A 22,532-nucleotide genomic window follows, 5' to 3' on the forward strand; every position below is an offset into this window, starting at 1 on the left:
GAGGAAGGGAAGCAGGCTCCCCGCTGAGCAGAGAGCCCGATGTGGGCCTCAATCCCCGGACCCTGGGATCATGACCTGAGCCGAAGGCAGAGGCTTTAACCCACTGAGCCACCCAGGCACCCCCAAAACTCTAACTTTTATGAGACTGACGCGCTACCTACTGCGCTAACGAGGCACCTAAAACTCTAACTTTTAAAACAATTCCTTTGGTGACAAAACCTTACTTGAACATCTGTGTTATGTAATATATGCACTGTATTACTTTTTACAAAATCTAGAAAATCCTGAATTACAAAAATAACTGAGGGGCCACAAAATTTGAAGAAAAAGGCTTTGTCTATACATATACAGTAGAGAAATTGGGCAAATCACAATCTCTTTAGCACTTATTTCATGATTTGGAAAGTAAGGGAGTTAGACTAGATGCCCTCTAAAATAACCTGGACAGTAATTAAATTCTAGGAATCTACCTGATCAATTTATACCCTGAAACACACAACTTGTGTTCAATTTTGGATTACGTTCAATTTCTATAAAATTCTGGGCCTTTAGCTGTACCCATAACATGTGATAAGTACTCATTAGATATCTCTTCAACCAGGTCAGTTCATTCAGGTTTAGTACCTGCTGTGCCAAACACAGAAGATATGCCTTCCAGAATGGTCTCGTGGACAGTGGGATGAGAGAGGATAAATGCAAGTGTCCAAGATGCAACCTTAAAAAAAACAAAACAAAGCAGAAAACATGTATCACACAATACAACCTCCTTTGAAAGTGAATAAAAGCATGCTTAATATTCGCCATAAACATTAGAAAAAACCAGGAAAATGTTTAAATTAAACTTAAAAGTATGTTAGTGGTGGGGGGTGGGAGGTCGGGGTACCAGGTGGTGCATATTATAGAGGGCACAGATTGCATGGGTGTGGTGCAAAAATAATGAATACTGTTGTGCTGAAAATAAATAAATTTAATTAAAAAAAAAGTATGTTAGTAAGGAGCATTTTTGGAAACAACTAGATTTTTTGAACAAGAGAGTTGTTATAGACTTCTGAGAGATCAAATCTATACTTCTATTTTGTCACTATAGTTTAACTTTGTTGTTTTTACAGATTAAACTATCTTTACTACAAAATGAGGCAGGATTCTTTTTTGGTAATACACATTATAAAATATTATATATGTATACATTAAGTATTCAGAAACAGCAAATTATGACACTTAAAATGTTAATTCCAATGAAAATATTTTTAAAAATTAATTTTCATGAAATAGATATAAATAAGCAAATCCTATGTTCTGCAAAAAAAAAAAAAAATGGTAATTTTCAATAAGCCCAGAAAAATATACCTCAAATCCCATAAACTAAATTATGAGAGTACTCAATATGAAAAATAATGGTCCTTTCCCACCTGAATATTACTGAACGTATCATGCTTGCAAATTCTCTCTAGACCAAAGAAGATTATTTCACATCTTTCCTCATTGTGGTATTACAAGGTTAAAATTATACTGCCATATATCTCAAAAATTAACTTTCCACTAACTCAGGTAGATGTTTTTGCCTCTAATTTTAGACTCCATAAAAAAGGAAACTGTATAAAATTAATAAAAGAAGTTTGGGTTTCCCTTGCATATTTTCTGTAAACATGTATTGTAAAAGAAATTTCAGCTATTGTAAAATTGTAAAAGAAATTTCAATCAGCCCTGAAAGACTCAGACAATATTTCACATTTAAAACACTGAAGTCTTTTTGTCTCTTTTGTGGGGCAACTTTAAGTACCTTTACATAATCCCAATACTCCCCTCTGTGGTCAAAAAAGGAAGAGCAACTATCTGAAGGGAAACGGTCAAGTAAGCCAAATTGAATACTCCTCGTGGTTTCCCGCCCTGGGGCATGAAACCCGATGGCTCCGTAAACAGGGTACTGTGTATATAGACAAAATGAATGGGAAAGCCAAGGCCACCACCATCTGGAGAGCCTCTTTCTGCAGCATGATTCAGATCACTTTAGACTTAAAGATCTCATCCAGTCCATTTTACAGTAGAAGAAACATGCTCAGAGAGCTCACTTCTCCTGTCTCCCGCTCGGGCCCCTGCTACCATTGTCTATGGATGGAAGTGCTGAATTACTGGATTTAATTAATAACGACTCCATCCATACTCACTTTGTCTTATTTAAAGGGTCAGAATTTGTAATGGGGAAAAACAGCTTAGTGGATAGCGCATAGATTTTCAGTTATACAAAAGAAGTGTTCAGAGTTATACCAAACAGTGCTTAGAGTTTTAGAGACTCACAAAAATTGGGTAAAACTTATTTCATAATGAACACAAGGAATTCAACTAAATTATTCATGGCTGTATGAAGATGTTGTTTATCATTTTTAAATTTGGTAAAAAACTCAATTACATTAAAAAAAAAGAATAGTCACATAAAAGACAGTAATGAGTAAATAAGAAATTTACATATATTACGGAAACAAACAAGAATAAATGACTTCGGGATCTTTGCGCACGCCCAGTTAAAGACCGCTCCCCAAAGTATCAATTAGTATTTTGCCAAAGGGTCAAGTCCATGGCAATGGCAGCTCAAAAAGGAGAAGGGCCACCTGGCTCACTGAACTTCAGAAGCAGCCACTGCAATGTTTTTGGGATAAGAATAAAGATGGAAAGGGACAAGGAGGAAAGTCCAGCCCAGTAAGAGAAGATGAAATAGGTATGCTCTTCAGCATCCTTTATTGTTACATTCAAAAGAGATTTAACAAATACTGATGGAGTCTCTATAACAGGTCAGACAGTCTTCTACAATCATGGTAAACACAAACATATACTAGATATCATTCCTGCCCAGAGAACTTTCACATCTAGTTGGGGGTATAAAATGCAATCAGGAGGACAAAGAGCTAAGAGTACAGGCAATGGGTGGGACAGACAACACAGACTGTGGGATGGTAAGGTGGGTTGGGGTGGGGGGTCACGGTCAGTACTGAAAGGGTTCGGAAAGAGCTTGGGAGAAGCAATAACAACGATAAAATGTCAGCGGTGAGATTCATTTTGGAAAAATGGTCCACAAGATTTACTGGGCAGGGATTTCTTGGAAATTGGAAATGGTTTTCCCATACAAATGGTTTCGCAAATTATGGCTGGTATTTTGGGCCAATCAACCAAAGTTCACCTCGACCACAATGGAGCCTTCTGGTGATCTGTCCTGTCCCCAGCCTATCTCAAGCCTGAGCTCTGAGTTCCACGCCCCTTGAGGGAGAGCCCAGAATGGGAGAGAAGAGAACCTGACCTGGGCACCAAGAAAGGACAGGCTGCACTACTTATCCCAGTGGCAGGGCTTTTGGGGGTTCTCTAGGCAGTGAGGGGAGATCCCTGAAGCCAGACAGCAGCGGCCACTCCCACCCTGGGGCATTTGAGTGGTCCAGTTTTGGAAGACAGGGTAGTTTATTATTAATGCGCCACTGAAAGTAATGATTGAAACAACAGCCTTACTTTTCATAAAAGAAAGCTAACGGGCGCCTGGGTGGCTCAGTGGATTAGGCCGCTGCCTTCGGCTCAGGTCATGATCTCAGTGTCCTGGGATTGAGCCCCGCATTGGGCTCTCTGCTCAGCAGGGAGCCTGCTTCCCCCTCTGTCTCTGCCTGCCTCTCTGCCTACTTGTGATCTCTCTCTGTCAAATAAAATAAAATAAAATCTTTAAAAAAAAAAAAAGAAAGAAAGAAAGTTAACATTCAGTGAGCACCTTCTTTCTTTCAGGGACTGTCAGCCACTTGCCATATCTTAAAAATATAATGTTTATGATCATCCAATGTGGTAGATAACATTCCTCCTATTTTATAGATGAGAACACTGAGACTCAGAGAGGTTAAACACTTGACTCACTGCCACCCAGCGCTGGGATTTGGCTTTGGGCCTGACTCTAAAGCCTTTCGAGGGTTTTTGCCTGCACACCAGCTGCCTCTTGGAGGTGCCACTGAGAGCCAGAAAGATGGAACTCTCACTAATCATCAGACACTTTTCTTTCTGAAATTCATGATTTAAATCCTTTCAGGCTGGTGCCAGGAACAGATTCCAAAGAAATGACTTCCCCTGAGTCCGATCAATGCGGCTTTGTGTCCCCTTCTTCTGGAGGATCTCTCTAATGAGATCTTGAAAATTAATCCAGTGACAGGAAGGGCTGTTCTGTTCTGCTTAGGGAGATGTTCTGACATTCGCTTTTTAATTTTGCTGTAAGCTTAATCAGTATCCAAGAAAACGACACAAAGAGAAATCAGGGCACGATATCAGAAGTACATAAAAGAGGGGAAAAAGGATTAGATGATTTTTATTTGCCCATACCAGATGAAGTACGTATGGCAGAGACAGCAGAATTTCTACTTCTGCTCTTTACCCAGTCAGTTTACAACCCATGAAAAGAAACTAGACTATCAGTACTTAAAAAGCCTTCTCTAAGAGGAAGGAGACATAAATGATACCTGAAACATCTCATCCCTATTTGTTAGAAGAAAAAAGAAAATGGACACATTTATCATTAGAGATGGACTGAATATTCCTGCTCAGTAGAAAACAGGTTACCCTTTAATTTCTCAAATAATATTAGAGCAGTTTAGGCTAATGTGAGATCCTCCCTGATGTGCATCCGACAAGAAGGAGCAGACATATCACATGGCTTTAATCTAGTTCATAACAGCTTTAGAAAGAAACAGTTAAAAAGGTTCTGCTTTCTTTAGGACCGTGAGTTCCAATGTCACTAGTCCATTCATGGGGAAACTTACAGGACCAAGATGCCAGGAAACACAAACAGGAATGGCGTGCAGGAGAACGGGTAGAGGGGAAGACAAAGAACTGATACTCACTGGGCACCAGCTGGGTTTATCTCACTGAATTCTCACAACCACCTTATAGAGAAAGGAGGGCTACCATTTATTAAGTACCCAAGTCCTAGGACCATACCAGTTGTATTATCCCTTTGTTACACATAAAGAAAAGGCAGCTGAGGGTTTAAATTATCTCCATGAGATTTTATAGCTCTGGTGGGGGTTATCTTGATTCATGCCTAATTCTATCCCAGACTATCCATTTACCTACTCTCTCCCCAATAAAATGACAGAGTTAAGACTTACTCATCTTTGAAGCGCCAGTACTAAGCACGTTGCCTGACAAAGAAAGCTCTTTTTAAAAGCACCTGTATAAAAGCAGGTGTTGTCACAACTGATCCCAAAGTGCAAGCTTTTCCCTTAGCCTCCTACAAGCTTGCCTTGCAAAGGGCAGAATTCACTTGATGTCTCTGCTCTGCCTCCTTTGTGATCTTATTAGATTTCATTAGGCATTGGGTTTTGTTTTTCTAGCTCACAACCAAATCCACTGTAGCCTTTTTCTTTCCCATAATAAAGAAGTGAAAAGACAAAAACAAAAAACAAAAAACAAAAAAAAAAAAAGAAGAAGAAAAGAAAAGAATAACAAAGGGAAAAAACCGAAATTGCAGGAGACAGAAATATAACTCCTATTTTACTAATATACTTACAGGGACAGCATTGGACAGAGAAGCCCAAAGTATTAAGAGCCCATAATTGGGGCTCTCTTCTTCCTTTCTCTCCGTCTCTATGATATCCAGCATAGCCTGCATTAATGTCTGTTTAAAAGAAATACATCTTGTCAAACCACAGCTATGTGACAAAGAATGGTGTTTGTAAACATAGATCACACATTTTTCCTTAATCCCAAATACATCATTTCTGTCGTTCCTAGGTTTGCAGCTTGAAGCATGCTAAAGGGTTTATGTAGCTACTGGTAGCATAGTTATTAGGAGTAGGTACTCTAGAACACAATTGCTTTACTGCATTGGTTCAAACGCTGGCTTCGTTTTTGGTTTTGATTTTTTTTCTTAAATACTTTATTTTTATCACAATTTTAGGTTTACAATAAAACTGAGAAGCAAGTACAAAGAATTCCCATATAACTCTGATCCCTACACAGGCATAGCCTTCTCTGCTTATCACTATCATTCACCAAAATCGTACCCCCTTTTTTTTTTTTTTATAACCATGGATCAAAGATATTGACACATCACAATCACCTAAATCCTATAGTTTACCTTAGGGTTGACTCTTGGCATTGTAAAATCTTTAGGTTTGGACAAGTGCTTGGTGATATATATTTGCCATTATAATGTCATATAAATTATTTTCACTGTCCTAAAAATTCTCTGTGCTCTGCAAGTGTATCTCTCCTCCCTCCCCAAAAACCACTGATCTTTTTCCTTTCTCCACATCTTGCCTTTTCCAGAATGTCATATAGTTGAAACCATACATTATATAATCTTCTTAGATTGGCCTCTTTCACTTAGTAATACACATCTATGGTTCCTTCATGTCTTTTTATGGCTTGACGGCTCATTTGTATTTAGTGCTGAATAATATTCCATTCCCTAGATGTGGCACAGTTTATCTATTTACCTACTAAAAGGCATCTTGGTGGCTTTCAAGTTTTACAGTTATGAATAAAACTACTTTAAACATCCAAATGCAGGTTTTTGTGTGGACATAAATTTTCAAAATCATTTGGGCAAATATGAAGGAGCACAATTGCTAGATTTTACGGCAAGAGTATGCTCTGTTTTGTACGAAACCACCAAAGTGTCTTCCAAAGTGTCAGTACTTTTTTGTCTATTCTCTTGGATTTTCTACAAATATGATCATGACATCTGTGAACAAAGGCAGTTTCATATCTGCTTTCCCAATCTATGTAACTTTTATTTCCTTTCTTGGTTTACTGCATAGGACTTCCAGTACTATGTTGAAAGGAAGTAGTAAAGCGGACATACTCACTGTGAAATTCTGATGCCAATTTCTAATGTGTGTGTATATGTGGAGGGGGAGTTCCAAACAGCAATAAAAACACTCAGGACACTATCTAGTTGAACGCAGTTCAACTCAATTCTGATACCCTCTACCCAGAAATAACATGGGGTTCTAAAGGTTAAGGATTTAGTCCTCCAAGACTATATCTTTTCCCCACCTCCCACCTGTCCTTTAGGTGCCCGTCACAGCCCAGGCTATTACCTGCACTTTGGGCCAACTGACTACAGATTGAAGTTTTAACAAAACCTCATCCTTGGAATTCAGATGCCAGCTTCAAGTCGTTTGTTATCTGTACTTCTGACTGATTGCCCGTATAAATCAGAGGTTCCCACAACCCTTCCCCACATTCAATTAATTTGTTTATGGGGTTCATGCAAGTCAGAGAAACATTTTATTTACTGGATTATTATTATAGAAGGATATGATAAAGGATACAAACAGACATGCAGATAACCATACATAATGATTTCATTTATATATAAGCACACACAAGTGTGTGTGTGTGTGTGTGTGTGTGTATCTGAATATATTGTTGCTATTATAATTTTAACAAATTGTTACCTGTTAGATCAATTAAGATTAAGGAAAATAAATTTCTATTTCACCTTTACTTATTTTTTCTTTGATGCTCTTCCCTTCTTTATATAGATCTAAGTTTCTGACCTATATTATTTTTATTCTCTCTGAAGAACTTCCTTTAATACTTCTTGTAACTCTCTCATTTTTGCTAGACTGAAAAAGCCTTTATTTCAACTTTACTTCTAAAGGATAATTTCACAGGGAACAGAGTTCCAGATTGATGGGTTTTTTTTCTCACTCTACTCTTTTAATATTTTACTCTACTCTATTTTTGTTTTGCATAGTTTCTAAGGAGAAGTCCGAAAAAATTCTTATCTTTGTTCCTCTATAGATATGTGTGTTTTCCCTTCTGACTTCTTTAGGACTTTTTATCTTTTTTTTTTTTAATAATTAAAAAATGATAATGTTTTTGGTGTTTACATGCTTGGTGCTCTCTGAACTTGCTGGATCTATGGTTTGGTGTCTGACATCAATTGTGGGAAAATTATATCATTATTGTGTCAAATACTTCTTCTGCTCCTTTCCCCTTTTCTGCTCCTTCTAGTATTCCCACTGTATGGATGCTCTCCCTTTTAGAGTTGTCCCACACTTCCATAGTCTTTGGGTATTCTGTTCTACCTTTTTTTTAAGCCTTTACTCTCTTTGTTTTTGAGTTCTGGGACATTCAACTGCTATATCCTCTAGATATTCTTCACTCGGCTCTGCCAGTCTACAAATAAGCCCATCAAAAGCATCCTAATTTATGTTATAGTGTTTATTATATCTAGCATTTAATCATTCTTAGGATTTCCATTTCTCTGCTTATATTATCTATCTGTTCTGCCATGCTGTCTACTTTATGTATTAGAGCCCTCAACATATTAAGCATAGCTGTTTTAAAGTCCCAGTCTGATAATTTTAGTATTGGTCTGTTCAGCCTTGTGCTTGTTGTTAGGATAGAGTGGCAACTTCCAAGATCCTTATATGTGGAACCAGAATCTGGCTTAGTTAGTCAAGACCCAGATGATAACCTTGGACAAGTTACTTTAAGCTCTGTGTCTCAATTTCATCATCTATAAAATGGTCATAACATGGTATCTACCTCATAGAATTGTTGTGAGAATTAAACCAGTTACTACCTATAAAGCACTTGAAACAAAACTTAGTACATATTATCATTTTGACAATTTTTAAAATAAACCTCTGCTTTTAGGAAAATGCAAGCAACAGAGAAATACAGGTATCTGGAGCATTCCAGAGCAAACCCTACCCCTATTTGCCATGAAGATTCTCAGCCTGTACACCATGGAGAAAGCACTGCCAAGCCAGGAGATAGTATAAATACTTCAATATGCAGAGAAGGGATATCTGACTGGAATGGTGCCAACTAAGATCAGGGCCCCATCCAAGTCCACCTATAGTGGCTCTCCAGTCATTACACAAATTCCATGGAAGCTTCTTCTTCACTGGGAGGTTTCCCAGTCACACCTTTGTTAATGGTCATTCTCTATCGTGGGGAAGAGATTCAGATACATTTGCATTAAGTTACTCATGTACTTTGAATCTTAAATAACTCAAATTCAGGTGATAAAAATAATGGCAGCTAATGCCTAGTTATTGCTTGCTAAGGCGAGTACTGCTTTAAGGGCTTTGCAAATGTTCAACCATTCATCCTCAGTACAATTTGAAGAAGTAGATACTGTTATCTTCACCGTTTCACATTAGAGGAAACTGAAGCCACTTAAGTTAGGGAACTCGGCCAGAATAGATAGCTTGTGGGTGGTTGAGCTGGGATTCAAATGCTGAGAGCCTAGCCCCTGCTTCATAGCCCACACTCTTAGCTATTGCGATATACTGCCCCATGAGAGATACAGCCCACAACTCCCATGGATTAGGGATTAAGAGAACTGTATTGTACCACTATTTAGTAGTTTTGCCTCAGATCTTGGGATACATGAAATAACTGTTAAACCACAATCAAAGAAAATACACAATGAGAGACTAGTACTATGACTTACAAAGGCATGTAATGTTTCCAAAGTGATTAACCACCCTAATCCTCTGTTTTCTGGTTTTAAAAATCTCCAGTTTTCTGGGTATTAGAGCTGCTCTGAAAAATGAGTCATGAATTTGTGAAATGTAGTAACATTATGTCTAGCACAGAATAAGCCCCCCAAAAATGTTAGTGATGTCTTATTGTTTTTGTAACAATGGGTTAGCAAAATTGCAAATTACTTAAGTATAAATTTTATTCAGTGCTGGTTTCTATCATACAACATAAATTAAAATAACACAAAGTTTATAGCTCATGGAAAATCCTATACATGGATTTCATTCTTTGGATGCTATCCTGTAGTTGAAATCTTAATTTTAAGTGAAAATACTATTTTAATACATATCTAGAATAACAAGGGAGAAATCACCACACTTGATGTTTATAATGTAATAGATGTGTGTGTAATATTTCCAAAAAAAAAAAAAAAAACCAACTTCTTCCAGTCTTCTGCTTAACTAGGCCATTGAAATCTACTTATACAGAAGACAACAGAATCTTTTATTTTCTTCTTAGACCACATTAAAAAAAAAAAAAAAACTGGGTACAGAACACAAGCTCAGTGTGAACACTGCTGGAAAAAAACAAAAATTATACACACAAAAAATGAAAACTGTTCCTGAATGTTCAAACCGAGTTCTGCCCCCAAGTCTTAAACATTGGATTAGCTTCAGCAAAATGCAAAATCTATCTTTACTCAAACAGAGAGTTAGAGTACCCATGATTAAAAATGCCTCATTTCTTCAGACTTTTCAAAAAGAAATGCTGCTGTAGAAGTAATGTCAGTAGAGAGTTTGTTTGTTTTTTTAAAGATTTTATTTGTTTGACAGAGAGAGAGATCATAAGTAGGCAGAGAGGCAGGCAGAGAGAGAGAGGGAAGCAAGCTCCCTGTGGAGCACAGAGCCCGACGTGGGGCTCCATCCCAGGACCCTGGCATCATGACCTGAGCCAAAGGCAGAGGCTTTAACCTCAGTGGAGAGTTTTATCTGGGGCACTCAAAACACTGTTTGCCAGGCCCACAGAGCACAGATTCATCTGAGCTCATCTTTTATACACATGCCTCTTCACCCCTAAATCCTGGAAAACAATGCAAACAAAATGTGTTGGGTCTGTTTGTGAAGTAGAATCCTTAGCTAAAACACTGTTTATCAGTGTGGGGCTTTCCAAAATAGCTTTCTATTCCCTTTATTCTGGTGGAAGATAACTAAACATTCATACATCACTTTTTTTCTGAAGTGATCTTCCCTTCCAGCGTTAAGCAGTGTTGCTTGTGGTAACACTTGCTGTAATAATGAAAGGCAAGCAAATAAAAACATTTGATATCATCTATAAGAAAGAAAAGGTCTGATTTGGGGGGCACCTGGGTGGCTCACTAGGTTAAATGTCTGCCTTTGGCTCAGGTAATGAACTCCTGGTCCTGGGATTGAGCCCCATATCAGGCCCCCTGTTCAGTGGGGAGTCTGCTTCTCCCTCTCCCTCTGCCCCTCCCTCCTGCTTTTATGCATGTGCATGCTCTCTCCCTCTCAAGTTAATAAGTAAAAATCTTTAAAAAAATAAAATAAAAGGTCTAATTTTTAATGATAAACACATGGTCTGAACTCTTATGTAGTCCTCACTATTCTCTAACTTCTTCACAAATATTAATTCACTTAATCCCCACATTCTATGAGGTAGATGTAGAAACCAAGTCAAGAGACAAGATGCTATGCCCAAGGTCATGAGACTAGTGACTGAATTGGAGCCCATGTTCAGACCAAGTGAATCCCAGTCTCTGAAGGGGAGGGTGGGTCTGGAGAATCAGGTCATTTCCAAAAGCTCCCCGAGATTCTGATGAGCAGGCAGGGTTGAGAACTTGTCATTACACAAGCATCAGAAACACCTGGAAGGGCTATGAAACCACGGATTGTGTTGAGCCTCCACCTCAGAGGCTCTGATTGCGTCCTCCCCAGACGATGTTGGTACTGTTGGTCTAGGAATCACAACTGAAGGACCACAAATCCACTTGGAACCAAGCCACTTGGGACAGTGGCTTCCAGTGCATTACTTTTCAAATTATACCTCACTACCTCCTTTTATTTGAAGAGAGAAATAATTAGTGATAATGGCATCGAGAACAAAGTCTACTTTGCAGAACTCTGTTATCCTTATCTAATGTGCCATAATTCCCAACTATTGCTGTCGACCTAACGATGTAATATATAAATCAATAAAAACCTCAGCATCTTGTTATATGTTGTTGTCTGTAGCCTTAGTTTTTTCTTATGTAGAATAATTATTAATACCTACTTAATAACTATTAATACCTACTATTAATACCTACCTCATTGTTACAAGGTTGTTTAATAGAATAATGTATGTAAAAATCCAACAATATACTTGACACAAAATGTTACCTAAATAATCTCACGATTTTTGGCAAAAAAAAAATTTAAAAAATCATACCTTATTACTGTTTTCCTCCCATACATTTTGGCAAAAACTCACTTACTTTAGCAAAAAACTACTTACCGTGGAATTATTTTTTACAGATTTGTATGTTTTAATATCTGGAATGGTTTTCTCAAAAAGTGCTAAAAGCCACTTTTTGGATTTTGACCAGTTTCTAGGCAAGAAAAAAAACATGCATAAATTAATTTGAAAGCACATCAGGAGTAATAGGTCACAGCATTAAAAGGGGTATATCTATGGAATTATATTTACTTCTCCAAATTTCTTCGCTAAGTTTCCTAGAATTTCATGCGAGGTCTACCTTCAGACTTACTAGATCACAAAGAAAATGGAGTGGGCAAGGCAGCCACATCTTAGTAGGGTTTTTGCAAAGAAATGTTTGAATCCCTATAGGGTTGGCATTGAATAAAAAACAAAAGCAAAAATAAACAAACAAAGTCAGAGCCCATGACCTGATTATTCTACTTTTACTCTGGCTGTTAGCAGTGGCTGGAGGATGAGAAACTAGCACAAGGACCCAGTGCTGGCTTAAGCCAGGTAAAGCAAACTGGCTACAATCTTTTTCATACTTTCTGACCAGTCACCACTATAAACCAACTGCCAAGACATTTAAAAACTCATGTGTTATTTTGCATTTGAACCACTGAGCCAACTGTGAAAAATACATTTGGCCATACCTCCTTGTGCCTCAGGGAGAACAAGGTCAACCATGTCAGCCTCTAAGACTGGTCATGCCTGATGATTTAGCAGGGTTCCAAAGTATAGCAATGAATGTGATCATAAGAACAGTAAACAGGATAAAAGGCCTCAAAACAAACTCTTTGTTTCATTCTCGTATCTTCTCTCTGGCTCTCTCTCTCTCCCTGTCTCATTTTTGCTCCTCAAAATAAGGGGGAAAAAAAAAAAAGGAAATAATGCATCTCTCTTCTTCAGTTCCTCCATCAAGTCACCCACACACCAAAAACAAATTCGTCTGAAGAAGTAGCTCCTGTCTCTTCTTCGTAGATGCTGCTCTCTCTACTGAGAACAGGGAAATTGCTAGGAGGAGCTTGGTCAGTGAATTAATTGTAGGGAAGAGCTCCCTACCTTAGAAGACATTCTGGCATCTGGGACCCATACTCAAAACCTTCATCATAAGCTTGAAAATGCTGATAGAACTCCTTGATTTTTCTCTTGTCTGTGGGAAACAAGCCTTTTTTAAAGAGTATGTTCATTGTGACTGGATAAAGAAGATGCCTACAAAGAAAAACACATAGAAAGTCAGACCCAATGACCAAAGAAGAAAGGTGAAAGAAAGGAAGAAAGGACATTATTTAATAGCTATATATTAGGGGTAGATAATAATATGCAACAGATTCTTCTGGGAAAGAATCAGTTTCAAAAGGTTTTAATATTTGTTTACTGTGGTCAAGATAACTTAGGGATAACTGAAATTGTGGTTCATTTATCTGAAGATTTTAAAAGGCTTTCTAAGCAATCATTGTTAGATCTTGATAAATGTGAGATCATATGTAAAAATAAATTGATTCAATATAATTTCAACAAGTTCTTATTGAGTAAATAATAGCAATAACTAAGATACAGTTAGTTTAGACAGTGACTTTAGACAGCAGCAAAGAGAGCCAAAAAATCAGGGCAACACTAGTTACCAAATTTCCCAAGCTCTCATAGGATCCTACAGATTTAAACTACTTCCCACTGGAATATAATACCTATCACCATAAGTGAATAAAAATAATTACTGTGGCATAATAAAGAAATGAATATCAAAGATTGTTAATACGACCTAGATTAGTAACACTAAGTACTGTTTGTTTCAGTTTTATTTGCCATCTCTTCCTCACTAGAAATTTTTCAGGATCTCCTTCCCCCCAGAGTTTCAAGATATCCAAGAATTTGCTTGGTTTTGTTGTAGATACTGGGCATGCTAAAAGTTTAGTCTGTTGCTTGCCTTTTTTGTTGTTGTTGTTTTCTTCTCTCTCTTTCTGGACCTCTAACGAAATATTAACTGTTATTCTTTTTTATGAGTCTGAACTACTGAATCCTGCCTTCAGCATCCCAGTATCCCACTGACATGGAAAGTGCTTAATAGCTAACTTCAATTGACCAAATCTCCTTTCACACATGAAGAATTTTTCTCACAGCTCCTAGGCCCAGCCCTTACCTTTGCCAGAAAGCTTCAGAACATGACTGAGGTCACTTGATTCCCTCCTGTGCCCTTCCCTGTCTCACCTGTCTCTCAGCATTCCCTCTAGGTAGATATGTTCTACATGGCATGGAATGGTTGAGGAGAAATTACTGTAAATGTATTAAAACGATCATATTGGCTCACCTAAAAATCGGAGTGCTAATGAAAAATTGTCCATTAATTAAGATTTAAAAGTTTAATAAAATCTCTTAAATTACCAGTTAGATCGACTTCAGCAATCAACCAGATAATTTTTAATGTTCAATGTGCAGGATTCCAAGTTTTTTATTCCTAGAACCCCCCAAACCAAAAAAACCAACAAGCTTGAACACTACTAATGCATGTATTTTACCTTACTAAGTTGTTCAGCTTCATTGTCCCATGAGTGCCCAAGTTCTCCAGTTGCTCATGTAATTCTTCAGTCAGTTGTCCAGTGAGTTGATATAGGTTGAAAGTCCCTAGTTTCCCTTTCATCATGATATAAAGTTTTTCATGCAGTGTTAAAAAAGTATTCTTTGGAATTGATGCTAAAAACAGAGAAAACTATTTTTAACAGAAGCAACAATTCCTTAAAGCAAACAGTCAATTTACCTCTACTATTACTTGGCCACAGGGACTGCAGCCAAAGCCTTCCTAGTACATAAAATTACCTCCTGCAAGTAAAAGGAGGGGAAGATTCAACCTATCCCACGAGACTGTAAGAGTCTGTGGGGGAAATTCACGTTTGGGGGTGATCTACAAATGGGTGACTAGGAGGGCCTCTGGGAAACACAAATCTGGTGATTTTTATTTGCATGTTAAAAAGCTTTCATTGGCTTTCTACATTTAACAAAGTTTACAAAAGGCCTTCTACCATCTTTCTAGTTTTCCAGTAACATTTCCAGGCCCTTCTCCCCCCCAGGTTTGTATGCCAGGTACAGTGTGGTATTTCCATTATTTATATTTATATTTCCCAGCATTTTTATTAGATGTTCTAGCTGCGCAAAACACTCTCTCCTTGACCAGCCTCACCCCATCCCCACACACCCACAGCTACAAGCCACACATTTCTCCTGCCAACTTCTATTTCTCTTTCAAGTGTCTACACTTCCTTACCCCATGAGTAGCTTTGGCTCCACTACTTCCTTTGTATTAGTGCTCATGTTTCTTCCATGATACACAACTCCTGCTTGAGTTTGTCTAGTAAGAGTATGAGTTTTTAAACTCATTATTCTTTTATACTTTTCTTTAATCCCGCTTTATTGTCTGTAAGGTAGCTTTTTCAAAAAATAGTTCTTAGTTTTCTATTTCATCAGCCTATTATGTATTTTATTATTAATTAAAAATAATGTTTCAATTTCCTGAGCATAGATCTTCTCTGTACTAGGGGGATATACTACAGGAATAGGAAGCTGGCTCAAGAGCACATCTTAACATATTTTGTCTATTAAATAGAAATATTTAAACATCAAAGTCCCCAGAGGCAGCACATGTGAAAAAACTTGATCACTTTCATGCACCCCTGATTGGTGAAAGAAAGGTGAGTAAGTTGGTATGTTTTTCTGGAGGGATATGTGAACTTACAGATTCAGAGCCTTCAAACTTCAAAATAATTATTTGCTTTGATCTGGAATTCCATAGTTTAAGTACCGAGAAGCACTCAATAGTCAAAGAATTTAACCAACATGTTGTGATCTTCATGCGGGCAAGAAGAAACAAGCATCATGCTCTTGGTCACTGGCAGCTTCTAAAATTTGTTTTGTTTTGTTTTGTTTTGGGTTTTTTTTTGTTTTTTTTGTTTTTTGTTTTTTTTGGTTTGTTTAATGGCAAGAGATGCATGAGAGGCTACATGAAGATGAACCTAAGAAACCAAGAGAAAGAAGCTCATAGACAACAGAAGCAAGCACAGACATTATGGAAGCAGAGAAAAGAATGAGGCACCAAAACGAAACAGCTCCCCATTCCTGGGAGGATGAGTGGCCTCGGCACCTCATATCAAGTGGGTGGTCACACCAGATGCATGCTGAGAAGTACAATCCAGAAGTCTCTGAGAAGGGAGAGCAAAAGGCCACAGATTACATGAGGCCAAGCCCCACTTACCTTAATAGCCCTAGGAATGTGTCAGGAAATGCCACAGTAAAGGGTGCATTAAGCAGTAGAATTCTACTTTCAGTGAGCAGAGTAGCAACATGTGATCAAGCCAAGAGATATAGCCTGTGGAACACTGTCTACACAGCAGCAGAACAGAGTGAAGGACATCCTGGGAGCTGTAACAGGATACAGATTCCAAATATTTTCCAAAGTAAACAACAGTGGAGTAACCTCATCTCTTACCCACATCTAATTAAGACATACATGAGGCTGCCAATAATTTGTTTTTCAATGACCAAACTCATCAGATATTCTTTCTACCTTCTGTCCTGATTTTAAAGTATAAAATAAGGAAGGGGCCATCAACATTCTTGATAGAGGAGTGAGGATATAATTGTTAACAAAGCTACTCTTGGACTCCAAAGTTGTATTTCAAACAAACTATCTGAAAATATTCTTTACCTGTACGATAGACGGGATTTTGCACTGCTAGCTCAAAATTTACTTCTTTGGATTTTAGAAACACATTAATTCCCTCTTCTTCAGTAACAAAGGTCATTCGGGTGCCCATAACGAAGACTGTAAATACTGGTCCATACTGAAAGATAACACAAGTACAGATATTAATAAGAATTTCTAATAAGTTACTGGGTCATGGGTTATGCAAGAACCCTAATGCTGAAGTTATAGCCAAGATAAAAATTATTATGATTATATATGTAATTAATTATAAATTTCACTAGATTAAGACAAATCTAAATTATACAAATCATAATTTATTCTATCCTAATACTTAATCTTCATTTTGATCATTGTTTGAAATTTCTTTTCTTATAGTATGACATAATAATTAAAAATAATTACTAGGAGGTGCTTGGGTGGCTCAGTGGGTTAAGCCTCTGCCTTCTGCTCAGTTCATGATCTCAGGGTCCTGGGATCAAGCCCTGCATTGGGCTCTCTGCTCAGCAGGGAGCCTCCTTCCCCCTCTGTCTCTGACTGCCACTCTGCCTACTTGTGATCTCTGTCAAATAAATAAAATCTTTTTAAAAAACAAAAGAATTACTAGAAATTATGTCATACAGAGATATTTAAACATTGTTTTCCAGATATCAGTACGCTTATGAGTAACCTATAGCTCAGTTTTGTCCAAGAAGAAGATTCAGAACAGCTGACTTAAATCTGTGGCCACTCAACGATGTCCTGCAATCCTGAAAAGTTTTCTGATGTGCTCACTTTCCAAAATTACTATTTCCCCGGCATACCTGCCCAACCCCTTCCACTCTGAGGTACCGTTCCTGCTTTGTAACTTACTAGGAAACTTGAGGCAATCAAGTAAGAGCACTCACAAATTTTCACCACCAAATCTTGCAAAGATACACATTTGTACCCATTCTCTATGCCTCCCCTCGGGTTAGTACGAATGGGAGGTCCTGCCCCTGTAAAATGCAAGTGCTCCCTCACTTATGTTATGGATTCTACACTCTTTCCTTCTCTTCATTCTACGTCAATGCCTCCTGTCATCCACATCTTCAGTTCTGCCCTCTATCAGATCACTAGCAGCCTACAAACCTACACTAGCCCTGAGTTTGATTTCAGGAAGTCCATGATTTTGTTGGGAGGCTTCACCACTGGGCGGAGACTGCCCTCCCAGGGCTAGCCAACCGAGGGCTAGCAGAGGGCTCAACCAGCCAGAAACATACCTTTCACATGCAAACTAACCAATCGTGAGTCTCTGCCCATCTACTTCCTTATCTAATGCTCACACACCAATATTTTCCCTGCCTGAAATCAGCCTAAGGCCAAGTAGCAGGCAACCAGAAACCACTCATATAGCCCAAAGCTGACCAGAATTATTCAAAGCAGCCAGTCCTAAATTGTTTTCCCTGCCCTGCTTTGCCGTTCCTGGGGAAGCCCCAAAAAAGGCTCAGCCACAGACTTTTCTCTGGTGTTATCTTGGGCCTCTTGATGGATACCCGTGCTTTTCCCTGTGGACCTGCATGGCCTACAGCGGCCCCCCTTTTGGGCACCCCTCAGACCCGTGGGTATAATAAACATCTTCCTTCCAAACTCCTTCTCATTTCCTTCTGTGGCGGCACTGACTTTATAATACCACAATACGTACCACATATACATTCTTGCAGCAATCACCCATACTTTCATACCCCATTATAGTTACTATAAGTATTTCAAAATATTATGCTTGTCACTACCCCAATATTGCAATCATTTCTAGGCAACCCTGAAATGGCATGTGATCATTCCTACAACACACTGTTGGGTGCTATCAGGCAACTGTGGGCATGAAAAACATGAAGCCACCAAACAGTGAAGTCTCATTTTCTCACACTGGTAATCCTGACGTCTACATAACTTTCCAGCATTCCCCTCCTTTTTTTTGAGAGTTCCGTTGATTAATTCATTTATTTGAGACAGAGAATGAGAGAGAAAGAGAGCATGAGAGAGGGGAGGGTCAGAGGGAGAAGCAGACTCCCTGCTGAGCAGGAAACCCAATGTGGGACTCTACCCTGGGACTTCTGGATCATGATATGGCTTACTGAGTCACCCAGGTGCCCTGACTTTCCAGTATTCCTTATCTACAATTACTTGTTAATCAATATTTAGAAAATATGAATAATTTCCATTGTTTTATACAAATGAGAATTCTTAACTTCCCATTAGGAAAGTGGCCCACGTAACACTTACAGGTACCCGGGCCACAGTGTAGAACAGCCAAGTTCAAACACATTGAAGAATTGACCTAACTACTGCTGCATGGTATTTAAAATAACTTACTGCAAAACTGGACTGTACAAATGATCATGTCTGATGTTATAAATTCTGTGGCAGGGGAGGTGTTTGTGTTTCTGTCTTATTTGCTTTGCTTTTGTTCACTTCTTTGTGCAATGTCTGGATGTTATGAAGCAAAGGCCAGAGCACACAGTATGTTGTAGTCGTGGTGCTTGTGTGTTTGTTCATGTACATTTTATTCTAAGATAATGATAGAGTAACATGAAGTTATAAGAAATAATATAGAACAAACCCATGTACACATTACTCTGTTTTCCCTAGTGTTAACAAGCTGCAAAACTATTAAATGGTATCACAACTAGGCCACTGACAGTGAGCAAGTTAAGGTATAGAAAATATCCATCACCATGAAGATGCCTCAAGTTACCTTTTTATAGTCAACCCATTTTCCTCTCACCCCCACCTCTTCCATTACCCTTGACAACTACTAACCCGTTCTCCAGTTCTATAATGCTGAATTTCAGGAAAGGTATACAAATAGAATCAAATCGTGTACAAATAGAAGAGGAAAAGATGAATAGTTTGGAAAATGGAAACTTCGCAGGTTGGCTTTTTTTCACTTGGCATAAACCTCTGAGATCAACCCAGGTTGTGGTATGTATCAGTAATTCATTCCTTTACATTTCTGAGTAGTACTCCGCAGTATGGATGCACTACAGCTTGTTTAAACATTGTTGAAGGATCCTCGTGTTCTTTTCAGGTTGGTACCATTACAGATAAAGTTGCTACAAACACTAATGCACAGGTTTTTGTGTGAATGCATGTTTTCATTTCTTGAGATTAAATGCCCAGAAGTGAAATTGCTGGGTCAGATGGCAGTTACATATTTCCTTGTTTAAGGAACTGCCCAACTGCTTTCCAGAGTAGCTGTACTATTTCCGCCAGTGATCCCGTTTCTCTCTATCCCTACTAGCATTTGAGTGCTGTCACTTTTTTTTATTGGGCCATTCTGATAGGTATGTAGTCATATCTCATTGTGGTATTCATTTGCATATCCTCAACTGGCTCATGATGTTGAACACTTTTCCATGTGTTTATTTGCCAGCTTTATGCTCTCTTCAGCAACTTGTTCACATCATTTGCCATTTCTTTAGTTAACTTGTTGAGGGTTTTTACATGTTGAGGGTGGAGAGTTCTTTATATATTCTAGATAGCAGTCTCTTGTTGGATATGTGGCTTGAAGATATTTTCTCTCCATCTATAGCTTGTCTTCCCAGTCTCCTAACAGGTTCTTTATTTCACAGAGCAAAAGCTTGTAATTTTCATGAGGCCCAATTTGTCAGGATTGTTTTTATGGATTTTTGGTGTCCAGTCTAAGAACTATTCTTCAGCCCCAGGTTAAGAAGATACTTTCCTTATTTTTTTTTTTTAAAGTTTTATAGTGTTACATTTAACATAAAAGTCAATGATCTGTTTTGAGTTAATTTTTATATATGATGCAAGACTTAGGTCAAAGTTCATTTTGTTTTTGTTTTGTTTTGGCTTATTGGTGTCTAATTGGTTCACTGCCATTTGTTGAAAAGGTTATCTTTATTTCAATAAATTACTTTTGCACGTTTATCTAAAATCAATTGGACATTTAGTGTATGTATTTCTGGGTTCTCAACTCTTTTTCATCGATCCCTGTATCTATCCCTCCACTTGCATAATCTTGATTACTGTAGCTATATAATGAGTCTTGAAATTGAGTACAATGACTCTTCCCATTTTATTCTTTTAAGACTTGTTTTAGCTATTCTAGTTCGTTTGCCTTTATACATACATTTTTGAATAATCTTGTCTATATCTACCCTTTACCAGAAATTTGATAGAATTTGCATTAAACTTGTGTATCAATTTAGGAAGAATTGACATCTTTACTATGTTGAGTTTTCCAATCCATGAACATGGTATGTTTCTTCATTAAGTTCTTCTTTTTATCAAGGTTTTATAGTTTTCATCATGAAGTTCTATAGACATTCTATTAGATTTACACCTAAATATTTCTTGCTCTTTTTGAGTGACTATAAATGATATTGTATTTTTAACTACCACTTGCATATGCTCATTGTTAGTATGCTGCAATATAATTGTGTTTTCCGTTGAGTTTATATTCTGTGACCTTGCTGAATTTACTGATTAACTTCAGATTTATTGTAGATTCCTTGAGATTTTCTAAGTAAACAATCGCATCATCTGCAAATAGAGAAAGTATTATTTGTTCCTTTCCATATGATCTTTTTTCTTGCTTAATTGCATTCACCAGAGCTTCCAGCATTATGTGGAATAAGCAGTAGACATTCTTGATTACTGATTCTTGATTACATTCTTACTTTATTTCCAATCAGAGATGAACCACTTATTCTTTCACCATTAAGATTGAGGTTAACTGTAAAGTTTTTGTAGATATTCTTTAACAAGTTCAAGACGACTCTCTCTATTACCATTCTGATAATTTTTGAAAATCAAGAATGAGTGTGGGATTTTGTCAAATGCATTTCCTGTACAAATCAATATGTCCATGTGCCTTTTCTTCTCTCACCTGTTAATATGGTGGCTTGCACTAGCTGATTTTCATATATTGGACAAGTCTTAAATCCTGGAAGAGACCCATGGAGTCATGGGATCTGTGATTCCTTTATATATTGCTGGATTTTATTTGCTGATACTTTCTTTTTTTTCTTTTTTTTTTTATTAATTTTTTATTTTTTATAAACATATATTTTTATCCCCAGGGGTACAGGTCTGTGAATCACAGGTTTACACACTTCACAGCACTCACCAAAGCACACACCCTCCCCAATGTCCACAATCCCACCCCCTTCTCCCAAACCCCCTCGCCCCAGCAACCCTCAGTTTGTTTTGTGAGATTAAGAGTCACTTATGGTTTGTCTCCCTCCCAATCCCATCTTGTTTCATTTATTCTTCTCCTACCCACTTAAGCCCCCATGTCGCATCACCACTTCCTCATATCAGGGAGATCATATGATAGTTGTCTTTCTCTGCTTGACTTATTTCGCTAAGCATGATACGCTCTAGTTCCATCCATGTTGTCGCAAATGGCAAGATTTCATTTCTTTTGATGGCTGCATAGTATTCCATTGTGTATATATACCACATCTTCTTGATCCATTCATCTGTTGATGGACATCTAGGTTCTTTCCATAGTTTGGCTATTGTGGACATTGCTGCTATAAACATTCGGGTGCACGTGCCCCTTTGGATCACTACGTTTGTATCTTTAGGGTAAATACCCAGTAGTGCAATTGCTGGGTCATAGGGCAGTTCTATTTTCAACATTTTGAGGAACCTCCATGCTGTTTTCCAGAGTGGCTGCACCAGCTTGCATTCCCACCAACAGTGTAGGAGGGTTCCCCTTTCTCCGCATCCTCGCCAGCATCTGTCATTTCCTGACTTGTTGATTTTTAGCCATTCTGACTGGTGTGAGGTGATATCTCATTGTGGTTTTGATTTGTATTTCCCTGATGCCGAGTGATATGGAGCACTTTTTCATGTGTCTGTTGGCCATCTGGATGTCTTCTTTGCAGAAATGTCTGTTCATGTCCTC

At 38.0% G+C, this 22,532-nt stretch overlaps 1 protein-coding gene across 5 annotated transcripts in view; it reads right to left on the bottom strand.

The window, feature by feature from the left end:
* CYP39A1 (cytochrome P450 family 39 subfamily A member 1) overlaps nt 1–22,532 on the bottom strand; it is a 96,937-nt gene that overhangs the window by 58,970 nt on the left and 15,435 nt on the right. For 3 of the 5 annotated variants that reach the window (XM_082729690.1, XM_082729689.1, XM_082729687.1), the window contains 6 exons: nt 16,640–16,775; nt 14,460–14,634; nt 13,006–13,155; nt 11,980–12,073; nt 5,525–5,632; nt 625–715 (listed from right to left, as the gene is read on the bottom strand). In XM_082729690.1, coding sequence (XP_082585816.1) covers nt 625–715; nt 5,525–5,632; nt 11,980–12,073; nt 13,006–13,155; nt 14,460–14,634; nt 16,640–16,748 — 727 coding nt within the window. In that variant the 5' untranslated portion in view covers nt 16,749–16,775. Of the gene's footprint in view, nt 1–624; nt 716–5,524; nt 5,633–11,979; nt 12,074–13,005; nt 13,156–14,459; nt 14,635–16,186; nt 16,274–16,639; nt 16,776–22,532 lie in introns of those variants that run through there. The other 2 variants (XM_082729688.1, XM_082729691.1) reach the window with 2 other exon arrangements.

This window comes from Mustela nivalis, assembly GCF_964662115.1.
Source record: "Mustela nivalis genome assembly, chromosome: 5".
NCBI lineage: Eukaryota > Metazoa > Chordata > Mammalia > Carnivora > Mustelidae > Mustela > Mustela nivalis.